The 20985-nt window shown below is 33.1% G+C and overlaps 6 protein-coding genes across 13 annotated transcripts; 1 reads left to right on the top strand and 5 right to left on the bottom strand.

The window, feature by feature from the left end:
- Positions 1–200: 200 nt before the first annotated feature.
- On the bottom strand, positions 201–2936 carry MED31 (SOH1 family protein). 4 transcript variants are annotated; one of them, XR_002690316.2, is made up of 8 exons: positions 2549–2936; positions 2350–2447; positions 1990–2086; positions 1777–1855; positions 1044–1331; positions 861–921; positions 494–548; positions 201–411 (listed from the first exon to the last, which is right to left on the bottom strand). XR_002690316.2 is itself a non-coding variant. In XM_022882407.2 (7 exons), the coding sequence occupies exons 1-6, from the start codon at positions 2593–2595 to the stop codon at positions 910–912; spliced, it is 621 nt and encodes a 206-aa protein (XP_022738142.2). In that variant the 5' UTR covers positions 2596–2936; the 3' UTR covers positions 201–520; positions 861–909. The 4 variants fall into 4 exon arrangements, 2 of the variants coding, with proteins under 2 accessions (XP_022738142.2, XP_022738141.2); XR_002690315.2 differs by having other exon boundaries at positions 494–520; XM_022882407.2 differs by having other exon boundaries at positions 201–520.
- A 1152-nt stretch (positions 2937–4088) lies between these two features.
- LOC111291127 (polyadenylate-binding protein 1-like) lies at positions 4089–7004 on the bottom strand. Of its 5 annotated transcripts, XM_089768577.1 has the most exons (7): positions 6801–6997; positions 6605–6707; positions 6276–6395; positions 5917–5986; positions 5060–5267; positions 4868–4953; positions 4089–4518 (listed from the first exon to the last, which is right to left on the bottom strand). In XM_089768577.1, exons 4-7 carry the CDS (start codon positions 5920–5922, stop codon positions 4489–4491), a joined length of 330 nt encoding a protein of 109 aa, XP_089624703.1. In that variant the 5' UTR covers positions 5923–5986; positions 6276–6395; positions 6605–6707; positions 6801–6997; the 3' UTR covers positions 4089–4488. The 5 variants fall into 5 exon arrangements, 3 of the variants coding, with proteins under 3 accessions (XP_089624703.1, XP_089624702.1, XP_089624704.1); XR_016346613.1 differs by having other exon boundaries at positions 5907–5986; positions 6276–6707; positions 6801–7004; XR_016346612.1 differs by having other exon boundaries at positions 5912–5986; positions 6276–6707; positions 6801–7000.
- A 1492-nt stretch (positions 7005–8496) lies between these two features.
- On the bottom strand, positions 8497–9226 carry LOC111290680 (uncharacterized). Its single transcript, XM_022882096.2, has 2 exons — positions 8825–9226; positions 8497–8690 (listed from the first exon to the last, which is right to left on the bottom strand). Exons 1-2 carry the CDS (start codon positions 9138–9140, stop codon positions 8674–8676), a joined length of 333 nt encoding a protein of 110 aa, XP_022737831.1. The 5' UTR covers positions 9141–9226; the 3' UTR covers positions 8497–8673.
- A 1959-nt stretch (positions 9227–11185) lies between these two features.
- On the bottom strand, positions 11186–13019 carry LOC111291154 (putative pectinesterase 63). The gene is made up of 4 exons (XM_022882775.2): positions 12513–13019; positions 12200–12406; positions 11860–12101; positions 11186–11704 (listed from the first exon to the last, which is right to left on the bottom strand). Exons 1-4 carry the CDS (start codon positions 13008–13010, stop codon positions 11545–11547), a joined length of 1107 nt encoding a protein of 368 aa, XP_022738510.2. The 5' UTR covers positions 13011–13019; the 3' UTR covers positions 11186–11544.
- Positions 13020–16561: 3542 nt separating this feature from the next.
- On the top strand, positions 16562–19358 carry LOC111291417 (metacaspase-1-like). Its single transcript, XM_089768572.1, has 5 exons — positions 16562–17115; positions 18099–18429; positions 18553–18673; positions 18785–18988; positions 19126–19358. The coding sequence occupies exons 1-5, from the start codon at positions 16749–16751 to the stop codon at positions 19183–19185; spliced, it is 1083 nt and encodes a 360-aa protein (XP_089624698.1). The 5' UTR covers positions 16562–16748; the 3' UTR covers positions 19186–19358.
- Positions 19359–19460: 102 nt separating this feature from the next.
- On the bottom strand, positions 19461–20834 carry LOC149516241 (uncharacterized). Its single transcript, XM_089768573.1, has 2 exons — positions 19955–20834; positions 19461–19838 (listed from the first exon to the last, which is right to left on the bottom strand). Exons 1-2 carry the CDS (start codon positions 20642–20644, stop codon positions 19713–19715), a joined length of 816 nt encoding a protein of 271 aa, XP_089624699.1. The 5' UTR covers positions 20645–20834; the 3' UTR covers positions 19461–19712.
- Between the last annotated feature and the right edge of the window lie 151 nt (positions 20835–20985).

Genomic DNA, 20985 nt, shown 5'->3' with positions numbered 1-20985 from the left:
ATAATTATTATAAATGAAATTAAATATTATAACAGTAAAATCCATGACTTCCATTACACCACTAGATGTGTTGATGATATCAAAATGAGATCATATGCCAGGTAGGTCTTGCTTTAGTCTGCTTATGTAAGCAGTGACCTAATCCTCTTCTTAACAATGCGAGCTTTGAACACAAAATTAATAATAAAACTCGAGAAATATGATCCCCAAAATTCAAATCATATATTATTTAATTATATGAAATTTGCATTGTAATAAGGGATAGTAATTATGTAGTGAAATATGAAATTTTAAACGTGAATCAGGTTCATCCTATTACAAGGAAGTGCCCTCGGTTAGGTTACCATGGTTGAACTTCCTCTGCTCTGGCCAGCACATTTCTCGTTGCTCTAATGACAGGTGATACACAACCTATGTAAGAAGAAATCAAATGTCCTTTTAGACAACCGCCCCATGACAGAAGCGAAAAAAAGAAGCAAGAAAAGAGGTCCACCACGAATTGAAGTCCTCATGTTCGCCCCTAAATTTAAACGTATGGCATTCAGCAACTACCTTGTCATTATCAGTGATCAAAATCATTTTATCATTCAGAGAGTGGATCAGAAATGATCAAGTGACATGTGATTTTTGTATGCAAAATGAATAAGTCCTTGGTGTAAAGTCCATACAAACTGCTTGATCAATACAGAAGGCTCAGAACATAGATCAAGAAGATGTGAATGCTACTAAGTCCACTACAACATAATTTAGATATAAATCAGCACAGTAGGACTTTGACTTCATGGCTGCAATGCTATTAAAAAGCAACATTTAAGAACATGAGATTGGTGGGTATTGAGTTTCATTACAAAAGATGTTACCTCATGAAATACACATCCCTACTACTTTCAATGTAGATGGTTGGTCAAGTTAATTTCTTTCCTGTCATGATCAAAGTGATATTTATCAGAATCATGGACTTTAAGATCCTTCAGGAAAGGATAACACTATAAATATAAACACCTAACTTGTAAGTTGCAATTTTTGTTGGGTAGAAAACTTACAAGCTTCCTTTTTCTTCGATCAATTCCACTATTCCTCATATCATTTTTTGCAAGAGCAGATCCTGAGGAGAGACCGTATGGCATTGGAGAAAGTGCTGAAGCAGGAGCAGGAGGAGCAGTTGTCAGAGCAACAGTGGTAGCTGGCATAGGTGGCTGAGGTGGAACAGCTGCAGGGGGTGGGAGTGCAGGTGCAGCAACTGGTTCAGGAGGAGGTTTAGGCAAAATGAACTTCAACCGATTGTTTCGATAGTTCTTCCAGAAGAAGAATTGTTGTCTATGTGCCAATTCCTATAAGTTTCAGGTAACAACAAATGAAAAAGATATCCCAAAAGTAAAAAAAAAATTATATTGATATCAAATAAGAATACATATTTCATTTAGTGACCATGAAGATATTTTCCTTGCCAATATCCAGACAATCCAGTGCTATTTTTGTGTTATGCCTGAAAATATCCTCTTAACAAATACTACTCGGTCTGATGCTACAGGGAAACTGGCAATTGGCAAAGCATCTAAAAACAACTAACTATAGAACCTTTAAAAGAAACCACATCAGCTTTCTGATTATAACTATCACCATCAGGCCAATACCAAATATGTTGCATGAGGTCATGGTCACAGCTAGGGGATCCCCAAGATCTTTGTTACAAAGGAGATTTAAAGAACCAAGAATTCAAATGAGCGATAACATTAATCAGGACAACAGGATCAGCAAGAAACATTAGCACCAAACCTTGTTGGCAGGATGTGCCATTGCATTGCGGAAATTTGCATTTTGAAGAAGTTCAAGGAAATATAGGCAATGAGGATACCTGCAATCATCTTTCTACTTCAGATCATGTATCACATAACAAACCCCAAAGAAGAGAGCTATAAAGGATAACAGATGTTAGTTTTAAGGAATTCAAGACCAAAGTATTAGATGGCTAGCTTTCAAGTTACTGACATGATAAATTTTATGTACTCTGGTCGCTGCCAGTACTGAAGATATTTCAAGTATCCAATAAAGGCCTCATCTTCAAAATAGCGATTTTGAGCCAAATCTGCACCAGAAATTTAACGAGCAAGTTTTAATGAAGAAAATGTGCACAGGGAAAAAACCCTTTTGCAAATTCAACAAATCAATACCAAGCAAGTCAAAAAGAACGAATTCGTGAAGAACAAGACAAGGAATGAATAAGATAAGCAAATTTTGACACAATGAATAGCAAAATTTATCCAATTTGCGAGAGTTCGATTCCCCTTTGAAATTCATTTGACAAAGTAGCAGTAAAACCCTAAAAGTCACGAGGAATTGAGCAATTACAATGGATGTAAGTAGGGTTGGCGAGGCACTGCACGAATTCTAATTCGAGTAAGAATCTTTGTCGCCCATCATCTGAATCCTTGTAAACATTTTTTGGCCTGAAATTTAAATTTAAAAAAAAAAAGCTGGGAATTTTATATATTCCTTTCAGAATTTTAATCAAGAAAAGGGGAAATGAAAGCAAGAAAGAGAATCTTACGAGGAAGGAGAATTGGAAGCATTGTCACTCTCTTTTGTGGAAGCCATTGAACCTTTAACTCAACATAAAAAAAATGGATAAAACGGGTGATTTTTGGTTGCAATTAACGGTTAAATCCAATGAATCTTTAATAGCTCCAAAACCCCCAAACCCTAGATATAAGAAAAACACAAAATCCTCAAAATTCCAAAGAGTCAATAGAATTGGCTCAGAAGATGGGTTAAAAAGGCATTGGAGATTATGGAAGAGGAAGGAAGCTAAGGGACAAAAAAAGATAATGGGTCCTTTCAGAATTTGCAAGTGGAACAATTCCGCTCTCAAAAAAGAGAAATGCTTGAGCAGAGTGGTTACAGAAATTTGGTGTCGCCAAGGCGGGTCTTACTTGTGGCAGGAACCCTAATTTCGTTATTTATTTTTTTGGGTTGCAACTGGATCTGGGCAAGCCTTGGCGAGGACCATCAAGTCCAGGCCCACTATATTTTGAGAAATCAGCCGCTAGATGTAAGAATAAAAATCCTGAAATCCGAAAATCGATTTAACTCGGGATGTTTAGTTTCGATTTTTTTTTTATTCGGTTTGGATTAAATTTAAATATTAAATATATATATATATATATTAAATTTGAATTAAATTTTAAAATGAGAGATGAAAAGTTAAAAAAAATTAAATCAAACTAAATTATATATTTCTCTTAATTATATATATTTTATATTTTTATAAAATAAAAATAAAAATTTTATATTAAGATCTACTTAAATATATTAAAATTTTATATTAAAATAATATATAAAAATTAAAAAAATTATAAATTATAAATCAGTAAATCAAATTGAACCAATAAAATTTAGTTCAGTTCGGTTCAAACTTTAAATTTTTCATAATATTATATAATATTAAAAAAATAAATTAAATTAAATTCGATCTAAACCAAAACATTATCATCCCTATAAGCTATTGGTTAGTTTTGGATGATAGTGAATAGGGTTGAAAATGATAATTAACATTTATTGTAAATTAATTAGATTCGATTCAAATAAAATTAAAATTTGATTTGATCATTGTCAAATCGAATACAAATAACTTAATTTATTGAATAAATCGAATTCGAACATTTTAATACCTAATTCAAATTATTAACGAATTTACTTGAGCTTTTAAATTTTAATATATTTTTATTATTTTAATTAAAAATTTATTATTTTATTTTTATATACATCAAATTGTGCTTGAACTTAAATTCAAATATATAATCAAGTGAGTATGAGAATCAAATTTATTTTTAATTTTTTATTAAACGAATTTAATCGAATGAATTCGAATAATTTGATTTTTATATTGAATTAAGTTTGAACTTAAAATATAAAATTCGATCAAATTTGAGTCAAATTTCGAGCAACGAATTTTGAATCAAGCCCGAACTCAAATTTTTTACTTTTTTTACTACAATTTTACAATTAATCAATTACATTCTTTATGTAATTGATTAATTGCAAAATTGTAGTAAAAAAATTTACAAGTGAAATTGTCCCCAAAAAACATCTGGAAAGCTAACCTTCAATGCATTATGATTTAAGAGAAAGTCTTCACTTTATCAAACATGAATCCCCAACATTTTAAACTCATTTACACTGAGAAAATTGAAGTATCAATCTACGACCAGGAATTCTTATATAATACTTCACTACAACAATTGCATCTCTGCCTCATTTATCCCCTTCTAAGCAAAGTACAGGTAAGCTCAGATTAATGGATCCATAACACTCCTGCAAGCTCACAATTGGAGAACAAATCCGGCCGGCCCTTTGGCAAGCAAATTGCAGTTCAACTTTCTCCCTCTATGTTATACAGAACAACAATATGACCATTATAAACTATAATCAATGGTCTTCTCAAAGTTGCAGCTTCTGAAAATGTGAGATCTGTCTTAATATGGCCTGTATCTAATGGGCCGGCTGAACCTTGGAACCCTCCTGAAAATGAGGTCAACCGAGTTAATACATTCTATAAGAAGGTTAGTACACAGAAAATATCACATTCAATTCTTTCAAGAATGAGCGTAAAACAAATCAAATTACTTCACAGGACCAGGGTCTGGAGGCATGATTGCGAAAAGATTAAATGTTATAGGCATAACAAATGCTTATAGCAGAGATCATTATACATATAATTTCTGAGCACAGTTGGATCTTTTCCACTTTCATACATCTAATTCGGAAGAAACAAATAAACAACTGAACATATAGAGAAACCAAAACATATCAAGTTATCCTTTTCTTTGTATCCAGCAACCAAATAAAGCAAACATATTTCCATGCTTACCCATAGCCATATGGAGGATAGAAAGCAGGACCAGGCATGAAAGAACTTTGGGTGCGGAAATAAGGGTTGGGTTCCCTTCCTCGATACTGTTTCATTCCAGGAATATTAGTTCGTTTTGCAGACACCCGTGAATAAACTAAACACACTTTTATTATCATGTAGTTTATATTCATGAAGTAATAATCCACATACATAAGAAGTTATAAACCTTCAACGGACGACCATGCAATTCTGATTCATTTAACAGTAGAGCATTTTGAACAGCATCAATTTCAACAAATTCAACGTAGGCAAATCCTTTAGGTTGACCAAACTTGTCGGTCAAAATTGTCACTCTGTTCACTGTTCCACAGGATTGAAAATGCTGCTGAACTTCCTCAGGTGTACATGCGTAGTCTACCTGTTGTTACAAAGATATATAAAGAAAAAAAGAGTTAGCCCACATCTAGATCATTTGTTCACAAACACTTAAGAAGTCATTTAGTTACACTACACCAAATTGAGATCATTTATTAATTGTACAGCTAAACAGTCTAGAAGTTACCTAAAGAAGCTGAACATCGTAAAACAGCATACAACAAACTACATTGATATTTCTTCTGAATGAGTTATTATGTGTCAAACTGTTTAGAATCACATGACATCTGTACAAGCTAAGATTTGATTTTCCATGCACATGCACGTAACAAGACATTTTCAAGCCAAATTGAAGCAATCAAATGCTGAAACTCTTCCTACATCCTTATCGGCCAAACTAAAAGCAGAATCATAGTTTCAGCTCTACTTGTAAGTGAATTTTGATGCACTTGCACGCTACAAGACATTTTCAAGCCACATTGAAGCAATCAAATGCTGAAACTCGTCCTACATCCTTATCGGCAAACTAAAAGCAGAATCATAATTTCAGCTTTACTTGTAAGTGAATTTTTTATCATCAATATATTAATCCAACAGCAGATAACATAAATGCGACAATTAAGCCAAATAAAGAAACAAATAAGGTTCAGAAAAAAAGAGGTATAGGAAAGGGTTGATAAACCTCACATTACCAACATAAATGGAGCGGGAATCCACTTCTTCCTTTTTAGCTTCGGTTGCAGAAACACTTGAGGAATCTTCCTATACATCAAGGAAACAAAATTAAAAAAAAAAAAAAAACAAAATAAGTTTAGTAGAACGTAACAATTTACTCATACAATACCCCATAACTCAAAAATAAATATTCAAATCAATAATAAAGAAGTTTAATTTCCTACTCAAATTTGACAAGATATTTTCTTTCTCAATGTAAGACACAAGTAAATTCGAATTTAAGTCAAATTTGTTAAAAAAATATAGCCAAAAACTCAGATCAGATACAAACCCAAAAATAAAATAAATAAAAAGAGAAAAAAAAAAAAAGAAGAACCTTGGACAGCTCCCATCTCCTTCTCGACTTGAGCTTGCATTTCACGTAAAGCCCCAGCCTCTTCCTTGATCTCCTTAAGTCTCTTTTTCATGTCCTCCAAGTCAATTTACACATACAATACTCCATAACTCAAAAATAAATATTCAAATCAATAATAAAGAAGTTTAATTTCCTACTCAAATTTGACAAGATATTTTCTTTCTCAATGTAAGACACAAGTAAATTCGAATTTAAGTCAAATTTGTTAAAAAAATATAGCCAAAAACTCAGATCAGATACAAACCCAAAAATAAAATAAATAAAAAGAGAAAAAAAAAAAAAAGAAGAACCTTGGACAGCTCCCATCTCCTTCTCGACTTGAGCTTGCATTTCACGTAAAGCCCCAGCCTCTTCCTTGATCTCCTTAAGTCTCTTTTTCATGTCCTCCAAGTCCTAAATTTTTCAAAAAAAAAAAAAAAACATGTTTTTCATCAGACAAAAGCTAAAATAAAAAAATAATTAAAAAAACGAAGAAAATGGGGCAACCTGGGAGTTGGAATCGGGATCATGCTCAAGCTCACGGTCGTTGCCTTGGTAATCTTCAGCTCCACCAGACATGCCCACGTCAGCTTCCATCTCTCCTTCCTCGTCAGGAATCTCCCCTCCGTACACCTCGTGCTATTGCTTTTCATGTTGCTCCATTCTCTCGGCCTGTGACTCGGGGAGGTAGGAGCAGATCTGTGGATGTGAATGGGATTGGCAGCAGAAGGTGAAATTTGTAGTTATTTCGAATCGTTGGGGGTAGTTTTGGGTTTTCAAGCCCAGCCCAATTCAAGATCTAGATCAGGCCCAGAATTTATTTCGAGTACATGATTTGGGGCTTAAGGCCCAAATTTTACTTTTTTTTTTCTTTTATTTGGAAAAATATGCAAAATTGTTAGTTATCTTATATGATTTCTCCTCGTTTTATAAAAATTATACTTTGTTAGCCAAATATAATAAATTATACTTAACAATTAAAATTTATTAAATAAAATAATTTTTTATTTACTTATAATTGCCTAATCATACACATAGTATGTTTATAAGTTACATTGATTGATTCATTCATTGTAATGATCCTTTTTGAAGTGTAACAAGTTAATATATATCAAATTTAATAAGTCCATTATCAAACACTTAAAAATATAAAACTTATGCTTCGGTGACATATCGCAGGATCAATTAATTTAGCTTTAGTTTCAGCAAGGTCTTTTAATTCTCTATATATTTTTTAAATTTTAGAATTGGAGAATTCAAATGATATTAAATTAAATGTTTGGAGTTCATAATTTAAAAGGATGGATCCCCATAAAGTTTTTTTTTTTAAGGGTATAAATAAACAGAGTGTTTGATTAATTATTTGTGAATAAATTTAATTTTTGTTTATTTATATTTATTTATTAAATTTAATAAATAATTTTAAATAATATATTTATATTTATTTATTAAACGAATTAAATATGAATAGAATTTATTTAATTCGTTTATATTTATAAGTAAATTTGTTTAAAATTTATTTAAAATTTATTTATTTATTATTCATTTGTTATTTATTTATAATAAAATTAATAAAATTATGTTTTTATTTTTTATCTTAATTTTATTTTAAAGTTTATTTATATTTGTTTAAGATTTATTTATTTAAATTTATTTAGTTATGATTTATTTATTATTTATGAATATAATATTTTTATATATTTATAAAAATATTTATTTAATATTAACGAATGAATTTATTTAATTTAATTGAATAAAATATATTTAACCATTTAAATGAAATAAATTCGAATAAAAAAATAAAATTTTCATCAAATATAAACCAAACTCGATCACTTTTAAAAATAAATGAACGAACTACAAATAATTTTTTATTCGTTACAATTCTACTTTTTTTTTTTTTTTTTTAATATGACCCAATGTAGACCGTCAAAACTTGCGGCTGGGCCTAAAGGATTTGACCATAAAAAGCTGACTTTCTTTTTTCTTTTTCAATTTGTGTGCCTTTTTTGGGTAAAATGGATGGGATGGCTGATTGCTCATTCAAGAATCAACTCATCAAGGTCGTCCTGGCTTTTACTCGGTATCTTCCTTCCATGTGAGTGGTGGAGAGGACGAAAGAAGGAAAGAAAGAACGCCCAACAAAAAAATATTTTTCTCATGCCATTTTGTATAGATCGGAGATGAAGAAATTAGCTAGAAATTGAGAAAGAAAAAGCTCAACTCAACTTTATTATTATTATTATTCTCAAATAAGTAGACAATGATACCATACTGTAGAACATCTCTTTCTTTCACACATGCATATCAGCACAAATGAAGAGTTACAAGAGATAAAATGTTCAAGAAATAGTTATATATCATCCTAGTGATTCCTTTCTCATGGAGTAGTAATACCTGCAAAAATCAAATATATAAACAAATTATAGAAGAAAATTTAATAATTCAAAGATCATTAGAAATGGGTTTATCATTGTTAGCGCCCAACATTTGATTCAATGATCAATTTATAATTATTGCTAAGGACTTACTTCCACACTTGAAGTGGTGAGGAACGCTCCGTCCACAGCCTTCAATTTGCTTAATGGTGCGTTCCACTCCGATTAAGGCTGCCAACTTTGGAGTAACAGAAGGGCACACGCACTCCCAGTGGGTGACCCTAATACGTTGGCAGCAGTTGGCTGATGGGCTGCGGCCGAGTATGACTGGCTTGCATTCAAGCACAAGGAGCCTCTGCTCCTCTTTGCACTCGCTAGGACTCACAGCCCTTGCCATAGGAACCTCAAAAACACCTACTATTACCACAACTACCAAAATAAACATGCCAGCCCATGAGCTTGCCATCATAGCCCTTCTTGTTTTTTTTCTTCTTTTGTTGCTCTATCGCTGGATGCACACACACGCCTTTTTATAGAGGGATGAAACTCTAGCATTCATTGATATACATATATAATATTCCAAATATAGTAGTGGCTTTATTCTTTTTCTTTGATGAGATAATAATTAATGGAGTTCCGTATATATTATTGTCATTGACTTCAGGTCAAGATGAACGTAGACTTTAGAAAATCCTTACAATTGCATTGATTGCATGTGAAAATAATATTTTTACCAAGAAATATACCAATAGTTACAACTTGACGAACTTTGCATAAAATTTTGATTTAAAAAAAGCATTTTCTCTTGAAAATTCACAAACTTTTACATGTATAATTAGTAGTTTCAGATACTGTTTAATCAGAATTTCTTATTCGAAGTGTGTTCATAAAATTGCATAAGAATATCTTGATCATATATAAAAAATCGAACATGCAAAATCTTGAGACTTTGACTGAATATCCTGTGTTTTACTACGATAATTATTTTTACTAGCTACTTTGAATCCAGAGAAACAGTGGGCTGGAGCTTGGTGCCAGCTAATGGTTATTGATTTCTTTGTAAATAAATTTGCAAGTAGCATAAAGTTGGCTACCTAATTAAACCTCGTGTTAAACAAATGAAACTATGGACCATCAGATAGCTTGGTCTAAAGACTGTTAGATGCATGGTTGAGAAAAGTAGTAGTTGGTTAGGCAGGAATGCATCATAAAAAAATGGAGAAAGAGGGAGAGTGTCAGGAAAGCACAGGCTGTTCTGATTGAAATTTTGCAAAAAACAAAATAGTCTACTAATTAAGGCCAACTGTAAAGACTATATATATGGCAATTTGCTTATTGTTTTTATGTATAGAGTCCATATAGTCTGCCCAAAATAATTTGAGACAGGAAAAGCAATGAGCAAATTGCCAAATTGCCATACACACACACTCACGCGCACATACAGACACACACACACACACACATATATATATATATATATATATACAGTAATCAAGTATATGTTAAAGTTAAAACTATTCTCCATCCTTATATATTTTGGATTAATTTGCATCTATGACATGTATGATTATATTGTTAAATTCAATGACCGATTTAGTAAAAAGTTAATCTCACATAAAATTATAAAATATGTATAATTATTAAATTTATAACAATATAATTTGATCTGTTTTCATATATATAATTCCAAAGTTCTGTTAATAATGAGATAATTAATTGTATAAAGCTTAATTAAAACAAATTTGTTATTGTCACTATTGCATCTTTCTTGACTTAAAAAGAAGAAAAAAAAAATGCGAGAAACCTTTATAAATAAGTTTTCTCCAATTTTGGGAACTTTTGCTATCGGAAAATTTTCTGGCGGGTTTAATTTTTAGTATTCTCACAATCCCATTTCCCAGTTTGAAACCAAAATTATGTATTTTTCTTTCAGAATCCATTTTTTGGTACTTAAAATTAAGGATTTAATTAAATAAAAGTAAGACTTTAAGGATTTAATTAAGTACAACATTCAAAAGATTGTAGATAATTGAACTGTACAGATCAGTCTAATAGAACAAATATTTACAAATCCATTTTTAGGCTCTACTTTTGACTGCTTTGTTTTATTATTATTTTTTTATCTTTTTAAAATAAGAATAAAAGCATGTTTAGATATGAAAATAAATAACATTTTGAAATAATGCAAAGTTAAAAATATATATCTTTTAGAGAACCAGATAAAAGTTTAATGGGCATGTTAAAAAATAAACAGGTCAAATTAATATTAATCATAGAAGAAATAGAGAAATTAATTAAAATTAATCATTACCTAAAATATTAAAATTTTAATTTTAATAATCAAAATTCAATATCTAGCAATCTCAAATAATAATAATAAAAAAAAAACATATATAATGGTGAAAGGTTACACAATTGCATTCATGATTGGTGGTCTACAAAAGCTTAAATTACCCCTCAATTTTAAAGATCATGAATTAAAGATTCTTAAACTTGGCAAAATTTCGTAAGTAGAACAAAATTTTCTATAGCTTACTGCATTCGCTTCTTTGTACAGCAAATTGTGCAATAGCACTGGTATATGTACATTATCCTTCTTTACCTACACCATATGGTGTTTCCAAGCAATAGAAAGAAAATGAAATGCAAAAAAATGCAGTCTGCAGCCGCCTGAGAGAATAGTTTTAACTAAGAAACCGAAAGGGAAAAAAGGAGAGCAACGAGACGAGGCTCTGCATGCACCAAGTACATGCTTCTTGATTCACAGGCGAACTATATATACCTGTACTTTCCTAGTACAGTAGCAGCCTATCTATCTATCTATCTATCTATCTATCTATATATATATATATATATATATATTAACAATTGGTTTAGATCTTTGGAGCAGGAAGCAGCCATTTGGTGCCATCAATGTAGCCAAGAACCAGGAAAGGTTGGGCTTCCGCCTCACTTAGCTGCTTGGCGAATGCCACCCGTCCACTGGGATCTGCCCCTTTTCCTGTGCACTTGAATTCTCCATAGAAAACAGTTCTGGAAATTAACCCAATGAAATCCTTGTCAGCTTATCTAATTAGTGTACCAAAAAAAAAAGCACAAGATTAAATTTGGAGGGTATTTGAAACTTGGTAGAATTTTCATCCAGCAAAAGAATTGTATACAATCGATCGAGAAAAAAGAAAGCTTACTTGGCACGCTCAGGTTGTAAATTATCAGACCATCCAGCAGGATTGACGACGCTGCTCATGTCAGTATAGGCATACACAACTCTAGGACTGGTCTTCCAGGCCCTGCCCAGATATGTGCCGCTCGCTGTCCCAGTAATGCTGCAATGCACGAAGGAATAACCAGTGTTCTCCGATGAACTTTCCCTGGCTTGTGCTGTAATTACCGTAAGTCCATTATCCCCGTCCACGAATAATTCCGTGCCCTGCATGGAAATTTCATTCATACATTTCCAATCAAATATGGTTTGATGTCATTTGTCATGCAAAATTTGCATGAGTTCTTCGAAGTAAGAAAGAATACCAGATACAAAGATTTTCCGCTTCGAAAAATGAAATCAACAGTGCCTCGAATATAGCAATCCTTAAAGAAATGGTTGCCCCTGTCATCACACAAAGTATCCTGGAAACCAACAAGCTTGCAGTTATAGAAAGCCGCCTTGTCGCCAGAGATTCTTAAGGAAACCGCTTGTGCTCCCACCCTTTTTCCGTCTGGCTTCGGAGCAGTGTTCTATATGCCAAGAAATATATATTCAGCAAAATTAATAGTAGAAAGAAAGAACCAAAAAAAGAAAAAAAGAAAAACATATATTCATTGACAGATGTCTAATGCTTACCGTTATAACGAGATTAGCAGCAACAAAGTAATCAGACTCAACAATAAGAGTGGCGCTGTCTACTGTTCCATACTGCTTTGCCGTACCATCAAATGCCAAATTTGGCATGTTTTTGGGATCCCCGTACAATGTAATGAATGGTTTAGTTCGCTCAATTTTGATTTTCTCGCTATAAGATCCAGGTCCAATCGATATAATCACACGTTTCGTGTTCCCTGATGGAATGCTCGCAATGGCTTTGGTTATGGTATCGAAATCTCCACCGCCACCTTTGCTTACCTTTATGATTTTAGGTTCAGCCTCAGCCCGAGCAAGAGCAGGATCTAGGGTGCCAGCCCTAGCTGAGGCAGGCTTGATATTGGCGTTAAACCAAGCATTCACTTGGGATTTATCTGCTGGTATCTGTAGTGAATTCTGCGAGAGAACTACTGGAGCAAAGAGGAGAATTGAGCAGATTGCTGCACCAACTTTAACATTTCCGATTCTTCTTCCTGTCATTTTTTACTGTTGTTTGAGTTTCTGACTGATTTTTGAGAACTGAAGGGGCTCCAATTTATAAGACAATTGGTCAAGGAAAAGTCTATAACCATGAGATTTGGAGGGTTCCTCGCTTTGCCATTCATTTTTGGTTTCTGCATGAAGCTTTGATACCAAATGCAGCCGACCATTTCGGTAAAAGCCATTAATGAGTTGTGATGAATATAATTGTTGCCTAATTAATAGAAACTATCTGTTGACTTTTAATAATTTGGGAATGATTTCAAACCATCGACTTCAGGGACTTAAAGATTCCTGAGAGTAAAACCTAAATCATGAATTATAAAACTCTATAAACAAAATCTATGTCCAAATTCATTTTTAGTCTTAATTAACACTTAATTAATGATTGTTTTTTTGTTCTTCCCGCAGGCAACACCTTAATTTGCTTTTTCTGTGTACGTCCCAAGAAATTATTATATAAATTCTTTCTATCATGTCGTGGTCGGAAGCCCATCCAATAATATTATATCATATCATCATATTAGTTTTCCTATTTGGTTTAATAAATCTGACATAAAAAAATGATAATATGACATATTAGTCTAACTTCATTATATATATCCAGAATAAATTAAAAAGAAAAAACCCTTCTATTATTTAATTTCAATGAAATTCAAACACTCTGTTCTTTTCTCTTGATTTCTTGATGATACTTCATAGTGGAAAAGAGTACAACAATCCTTGAATTAACAATTATGTTAACGATTGTTAAGTGTTCAAGGTGCCACGCACCAACACTGCAGATTCGGACACTGGGCTGAAAGTCCATCCGCTGTACCTTCTGCAAGGCTGTTACCTTTGTAAAAGTGCTTCCATCTCCACCTCAGGCTATGTCGCCTTACAACCATGCTCTGTCAGGACCGCCATCTCAGGTCCATAGCAGCAAGCCAGCCGTGATATGTGGTGTGTTATATAAGAACTCTGTGTACGGGGTAGACGGTTGCATTCATGATGCCAAGTTAATGAATATTATTGAAGCCGAGGCTAAAATTTAATGAACATTGATCAAACAGTCAAGGAATATTGCTTCAACCGGTGTTATGACAGCTTGTTTCTTGATCATCCTAGCCATTTTACATGGACATGGAACAACTTATGGGAACCTGTTACATGCAATGCGAGCAATGATCTCTCGCAACCTAGCTACCGTCACAAGATGACGAAGGAGAAGGTTGTTGCGCTGCACTGTCTTTTCTGGCAACGCTCTTAACAGAAGAGAACCTGACCAGTGGATCAAAAAGTACGTTCTAATGTCATCCCTCATCAAGGTGTGCTAAATATTGTTGAGTTCCTTCCATATGCAGTATAATTTTCTTTGATCCAACCACTTCAATGAGCATCGCCATTAATTAATTGCAAGTAATTGTGATGGTAAATTTTTGAATGTTGAAAGATTGTTGATTTGAACCCATCTTTATCTCAATTAGTTCATGCAGGTATCATTAATAGTAGCATCTAACAACTTTGGGATTCGAAACCCATTTCAGGCCCTCTTTGAACTAAAAAAAAAGTTGATTTGTTGTTACCGGAACCACGGTTACCAGCCAGGGAAGGAAACCTTTGATGTGGAAAAGAGGCCTCACTCTGAAACTGATGAGACTGATGGCCCAATATATTAGTCCATCTATAATGGAGGCCTCTGCTTGATTTTGTTGATCACTGTTGGCCCAATTATATTAACCCCATATATATACAATATAATTGTTGCGGTAATCTCCGCGTAGCAGCCATGGACCAATCCTGTCCTGTCCAAGTCAAACCAATCATACGTAAGACCCAATTTTCGTCGAAGATACGATTTCCGAGTGCACTTCTCTGCCGAACGAGTCCTTCACTTAATTTTTTCCAGCACCCACAATTTGACAGACATAGTTTTATTTTTTTTGAGCCCGAAATCAAATAAAAAACGTGATGAATTAGTCAAATGGAGTTCGAAATTATAAGTGTAAAAATGTTGAGTCCTTCCCGTTCCCGCAACTTTAACGTAGCTTCAATGAAATTACCATTAGTCAAATATTAAATTATATTTATGAGCATGCTAATTGCAATAAGCAAACAATGTTTATAAAATTTGGCTTGAGGTTGAATCATTGGGATTGTCAGTTGTTGATTCAATCGATTCAATCAAACGAAAGCTTTGTTGTTGAAAACATTAGCTTTGTATTAAATATGCATGTTTAACAAAAGCACGCTTTGGAGTTAGTGGTTTGACCATTAATAAAAGATTAATAGGGGAAAATATTAATATCCCCAAAAAAACATTAACTAATAAAAAGTGTTCAAAATCAGTTCAATGTTGAACTGATTTGACTTTTTTTTTTTAGTTTTTAATATATAATAATTTGTTATAAAAAATATTATATTCGTATTGTATTTTATATAAAAATCATGAATTATAATTTGTGTGAATAAAAAAATATAAAATATAATTTTTTAAAATTTCATTAAATTTATTTATAATTTTTTAAAAAATTTAAATTATATTATTTTTGTTTATTTATTTATATTGTTATATTTTAAATTGTTAAATATCTTAATAAATTTAATTTTTAATTTAATGGATCTAATTTTTTTTCATCACTATAAATAAATAATAGTATACTATTTTTTATTTAAAAAATAATATATTATTTTTGTATTAAATCAGATTTAAGCATTAACCACAAAATTAAATATTCGGATATAATATTATATTATTATTATCAATTAATTAATCAGATGTGAATCAAAAATATTTTATGAATAAGCAATAATAGTGTGATCAATAGACAAAATGTTAGAATTTTAATTTTAATGATTAAAATTTAATTTTTTATAATTTCAAATAAAAATACATAATTCTAATATGATTAGATATTTTGGTATTAAAATGGCAAAGACTATTTATTTTTAATGGGAAATCCTTAAACTACCCTTCACCCACTCCACCCACTTCGCCCACGGCTAAAGTCTAAAGTCTAACCTAATCTGGTTATGCCGCCGTGGCAACTTGAACTCGAGGATGCCTCGTGAGGAGTATGGATGCCTAACATCAGCCTTGGTATCATTTTGGTAAGAAAAATTATTGGTAGGAATCTTTAAAACAAAATTATTGGTGTCCTTTTGAATTGGAGACAAAATAATCTAAATTTAAAACAACGTACCAAAAATAATTTTCGAATATGAAATTATTTAAATTTAAAATAATTAAAATTGATATGATTTAAATTCAAAATATTTAAATTTAATTTGATTTTTTTGTCATTTTTAAACACAAAGCTTTATTAGCAACTTCGTTAATATATACTTAAGAAATGGTATATTTAAAAATATATTTATATATTCTTTTTTTGACAATTTTTTCAAGTAATAATCTATAATTATAACCACAAAAACTATTATTATTAATGAATCAATTTGATCAGTTCCATATGTAATATGGAATGTTTCCATTTTGAGGAACATGCAACGCTAAGTCTAAGTAGAAATCCCTGTTTTCCCTCCCTCACTTTCACCTTCACCTTCACCTTGGTCCCCACCTTGCTTTCCTTTCCACCCATGGCTCCCACCTTTATTTTTTTTTCTAATCAACAATCAAATGCTAGCTTCCATTCTAAATATATATTATAACTAATACGTTTCTTTATATGTCAACCAAAAACTCTCTTTCTCTGTCTTTCAGGTCTTTCAGGTCTTTCTTCTTCATCATCATCAGCCATGTTAACGCTTGTCAACTGTTCAAACTGCCATACTCCACTGCAGCTTCCGCCGGGTGCAAATTCCATCCGCTGCGTCCTATGCCAAGCTGTCACCGTTATAGCAGACCCTCGCTCCGTACCCCCTCCATCTGCCTCCTCCAGCGGCCACAATCACTACCAACAATATCCGCCACAGTCTCCTTACACCCATGCGCCATCCGGACCGCCACCACAGGCTCACGGCAGCAAGCGCGCCGTGATATGCGGCGTGTCGTATAAGAACACCCGGTACGAACTAAAAGGTTGTATTAACGATGCCAATTGCATGAAGTTTCTGTTGGTTAATCGCTTCAACTTTCCCGAGTCATCCATCATTACGCTTACAGGTAAAGATTTTTCTCTCCTTTTCTTTCTTGAAATAACAATTATTGTAACGTAGTATTAATTCTTTCACGCTGAGTTATTTGACTTTTTCTTTTCTCTCACATTCGCTCCAAATTAATTTTATCTATTTCATGCGTTGAATTAATCCAAATGAAAAAAAAAAATCAAGAATATATATTTAATTAGTCTGGCTGCTTTCAGCCATAAGTCTGTCCATTACTTAAAATCCTTGCATCATTGCCTATGAGAGCTTAGCTTATTGTCATGGAGAAAGATCATCACACTTTTTAAAGTGGTTATACGAAGTTAAGCTTTGGATTCATTATGGGTTGCTTTGTTAATTTGATTTAATACAATAATTTCTTATATGATGTAATCTTTGCTGACGATTGTAACTTCTATTATACTTTTAACTTCATATAAGAAATGCTCGAATCATTCAGAAATTTATGAGATGAACGCGCTTGTAATCTCTCTTTATTGGTAGTTTTGTTCTCCGGTATTTGACTTGAAAGTACTATGGGTTTGCCGGTAAACTTCTTGAATTATTCCAAATGTCCATTGGTCAAATTTGGGTCAGTTAGTGGAGTACAAGCTGGCTGGGAAAACTTCTGATTTTGTTCTTATCAATCCTGATTAACTTTTGAAAGGTTTTGACTATGTCTGATATAAGCAATTGACCTCGTACTTGAGCCAACTAACTTTGAATGTTAACATATTTATGCCCCAATAGTGGGTCAATTTGTTTTAAATGAATTGGAAATTGAATTTTAGATTTCACTCAACAAGTTAAATTTAATCTCTGTCTTATTTTGATATGCATTTTGACATTTCTTGCTACCAAAACAATGTCTCACTTCTTGCGACAATTCCTTGTATCAGGATGCAGCAATGGTGCATTGTTTAAGACTACATACTCCCATGGCTTCTTTGGCTTAACAGATAAAACTTATATTGTTTGACAATTTGTACAAATGATTTGCAGAAGAAGAAACTGATCCTTTCAAGCGCCCAACTAAACTCAACATAAGAATGGCATTGTATTGGCTTGTCCAAGGTTGTCAGCCAGGAGATTCCTTGGTATTCCATTATTCTGGTCATGGCTCACAGCAAAGGAACTACACTGGAGATGAGGTGGATGGTTACGATGAAACACTTTGTCCGTCAGATTTTGAATCTCAGGGAATGATTGTTGATGATGAAATCAATGCAACAATTGTTAGGCCTTTACCTCATGGGGTTAAGCTTCATGCAATCATCGATGCTTGCCATAGTGGCACTGTATTAGACTTACCATTCCTCTGTAGAATGGACAGGTTAGGGGAGAAGTCCACAAGATACACATAATTGTTGCCTTTTCATATGATTCCAAATTCCTTGCTTTCCCTACGATTCTAATTTTGCAATCTACAACTGTATATGCTTTCATTTGGATGTAGGCAGGGGAGATATGTCTGGGAGGACCATCGCCCTAGGTCAGGAATGTGGAAAGGAACTAATGGTGGGGAAGTCATTTCCTTTAGTGGCTGTGATGATGATCAAACCTCTGCAGACACTTCAGTAATGGCATAGGGTTATATATATTTGTACTTTTAATCTTACTAGAATACCAACTACGTAATCTAAGTTAGATATGGAGTCTAAAACGTTCAGTTGATGCCATGTGAACAGGCCCTATCAAGGATTACTTCTACTGGTGCAATGACTTACTCCTTCATCCAAGCCATTGAACGTGGGCATGCAACTACTTATGGTAACATGCTAAATGCAATGCGGTCTACCATTCGTAACACAGATGAGCAGGAGGGTGGTTTTGTTACAACTCTTCTCACAATGCTCTTAACAGGTGGGAGTCTAGGTGGTGGACTGAGACAGGTATCTCCTTTTCTCAACGCCTAAAAGTATCTGCTACTATGCATATTGCATCTATAATCATGTGTTAGGTATTATAAACTTGATCATCAGATCTCTTGTACAATACTGATCTTAGATTTGTTTAAACTTTGTTGCAGGAACCACAATTAACTGCCAATGAGGCATTTGATGTGTACAGAAAACCTTTTTCCATATAATTGGTAAACATATTAGGGCATACCTTTACTCCATTCCTTTGAGGAAGCCCCTGAACTTTGTACAATTATTGAGAAAAAAGAAACAAATTCATCTTCTTTTGATCATTCACTTATAGTCATAAATGTTTTTATGTTCTCTCTGAGGTAGTCATATTTATCTTCATTTAATTCTAGCAATGAGAACTGATACATGATACCTTTGCCTTTATCTTGAAGTAGATCCAATCCATTGGATCATTTTTTGAAAGAAAATGATTATCTATGTTTGTACACAGATTAAACATAAGAGAAGAAAGGAGAAAGAAATTGCTCTTGCCATGAAAACAAAGATCAGAAGACCATTTATTTCTACGTAAGAGATGCGAAAAGCTACTAACATTTTGAACTGTCTTGTTATAACACTTATAAATGTCAAGAATCTATACAACTTTCTAATCTCGTCCAATTTTTTAAGTCATCTAATGACAAAAAATTATACTTGTAGTTAATTGATACATATAGTCTGTTTGTAATTGCTGTGCAGACAGCTAAACTGCTGAATGTGCATCGATAATGCTATTCTCATTGGTAGACAGGTCCTGGTTTTTGTAATTCAAAAGCATGCATTGCCTCTTATACCTTGCACTATCCTTTAGAGCGATGTCCTCGTATATCTGCAGTTAATGTTTATGTTTTTTTTCAAGATACACAGCACAAAATTTTCATTGAAATTCAGGGGGAAACAAGATAAAATCATATGACAGTTTGAGAGATATTGTAAAAGCATAACCTTCTTGTCTTTACGGGGCAGTTTGCACCACATCTGGCTCAGTCTTTTGCTTGCCTCACCAAAGGAAGAAGACTTAACCGAACCCCAACTGGCCATGACAAAGAAGCCATAGGAACTGCATGGTCTAATAGGACAACTACGCCTTTGAATCAACTTCTCCCATGCAATGTCTCCCCTTTTCCTCTTTTTCCTCTTCATTTTCATTGTCCTACAAGAACTTAAATCCCTGCTTTCCTCCCTGGAAATTCCAGGATGATATTTAACCTGAGATATAGCCCCACTCCTTAGCCTCGTCATTATAGCCCCTCTCTTACTTGTTTCAGGCTTTGCCATGATTTCAATTTCAATCTCATGATTCTCAAGCGTTAATGGCTCTGAATCCACAATCTGATTTTCTATTTCTTGAGTACTTTTGGGAGTCAAATAGGAAGAGAAACTTGAATTCCGACAAGAGACGTTATTCTCCAGGGAATTCAAACTCGGAAAGTGAAAGTTGCTGTCATTCTTGGGCAAATATTTGTTATGGATATTGAATTTGACAGAGAAATGCAAATTCCCAGAGTCACCTTCAACCTGAATGGTGTCTCCACTGAGAAAACCAGACAACTGCAAAGGCATGGAAGACATTGGAGTTGATGGGGGTGTTACTGTTATTTGTGGGATTTCTTCCGAATCCACGTTCTCTGCCATTGCAGACGAATTTCGAATATTGCTTGAACTTGAATTATAAGAACGCAAAAAGAGAATAAAGATTTTGTTGCAGTAATTGAATGGAAAAGGGCCGTTTTGATTATTAAAAAGTAGCAATGTTGTTGCAAGAAAAGAATTGCATCCATTGGCCTTTTACACGCCTCTTCGCAGGCGCAAAAAAAACAGATGGCAACCGTCGAGTCGAGTGTAATAAAGGAAAATACTAGTACTTTTTGACCATTTGCTTGATCAAATTGAAGCAAGGTTTTTTACTTTTAAATTTGGTTTTACTTGTTAATTGACAAAAAATGTAAAAAACAACAAAAGAGGTGGGTCTCTAA

Source organism: Durio zibethinus, chromosome 11, assembly GCF_047325235.1.
Source record: "Durio zibethinus cultivar Kanyao isolate XHJ-2024 chromosome 11, ASM4732523v1, whole genome shotgun sequence".
NCBI classification, from domain to species: domain Eukaryota; kingdom Viridiplantae; phylum Streptophyta; class Magnoliopsida; order Malvales; family Malvaceae; genus Durio; species Durio zibethinus.
This window is presented reverse-complemented; position numbering and strand designations above follow the sequence as displayed.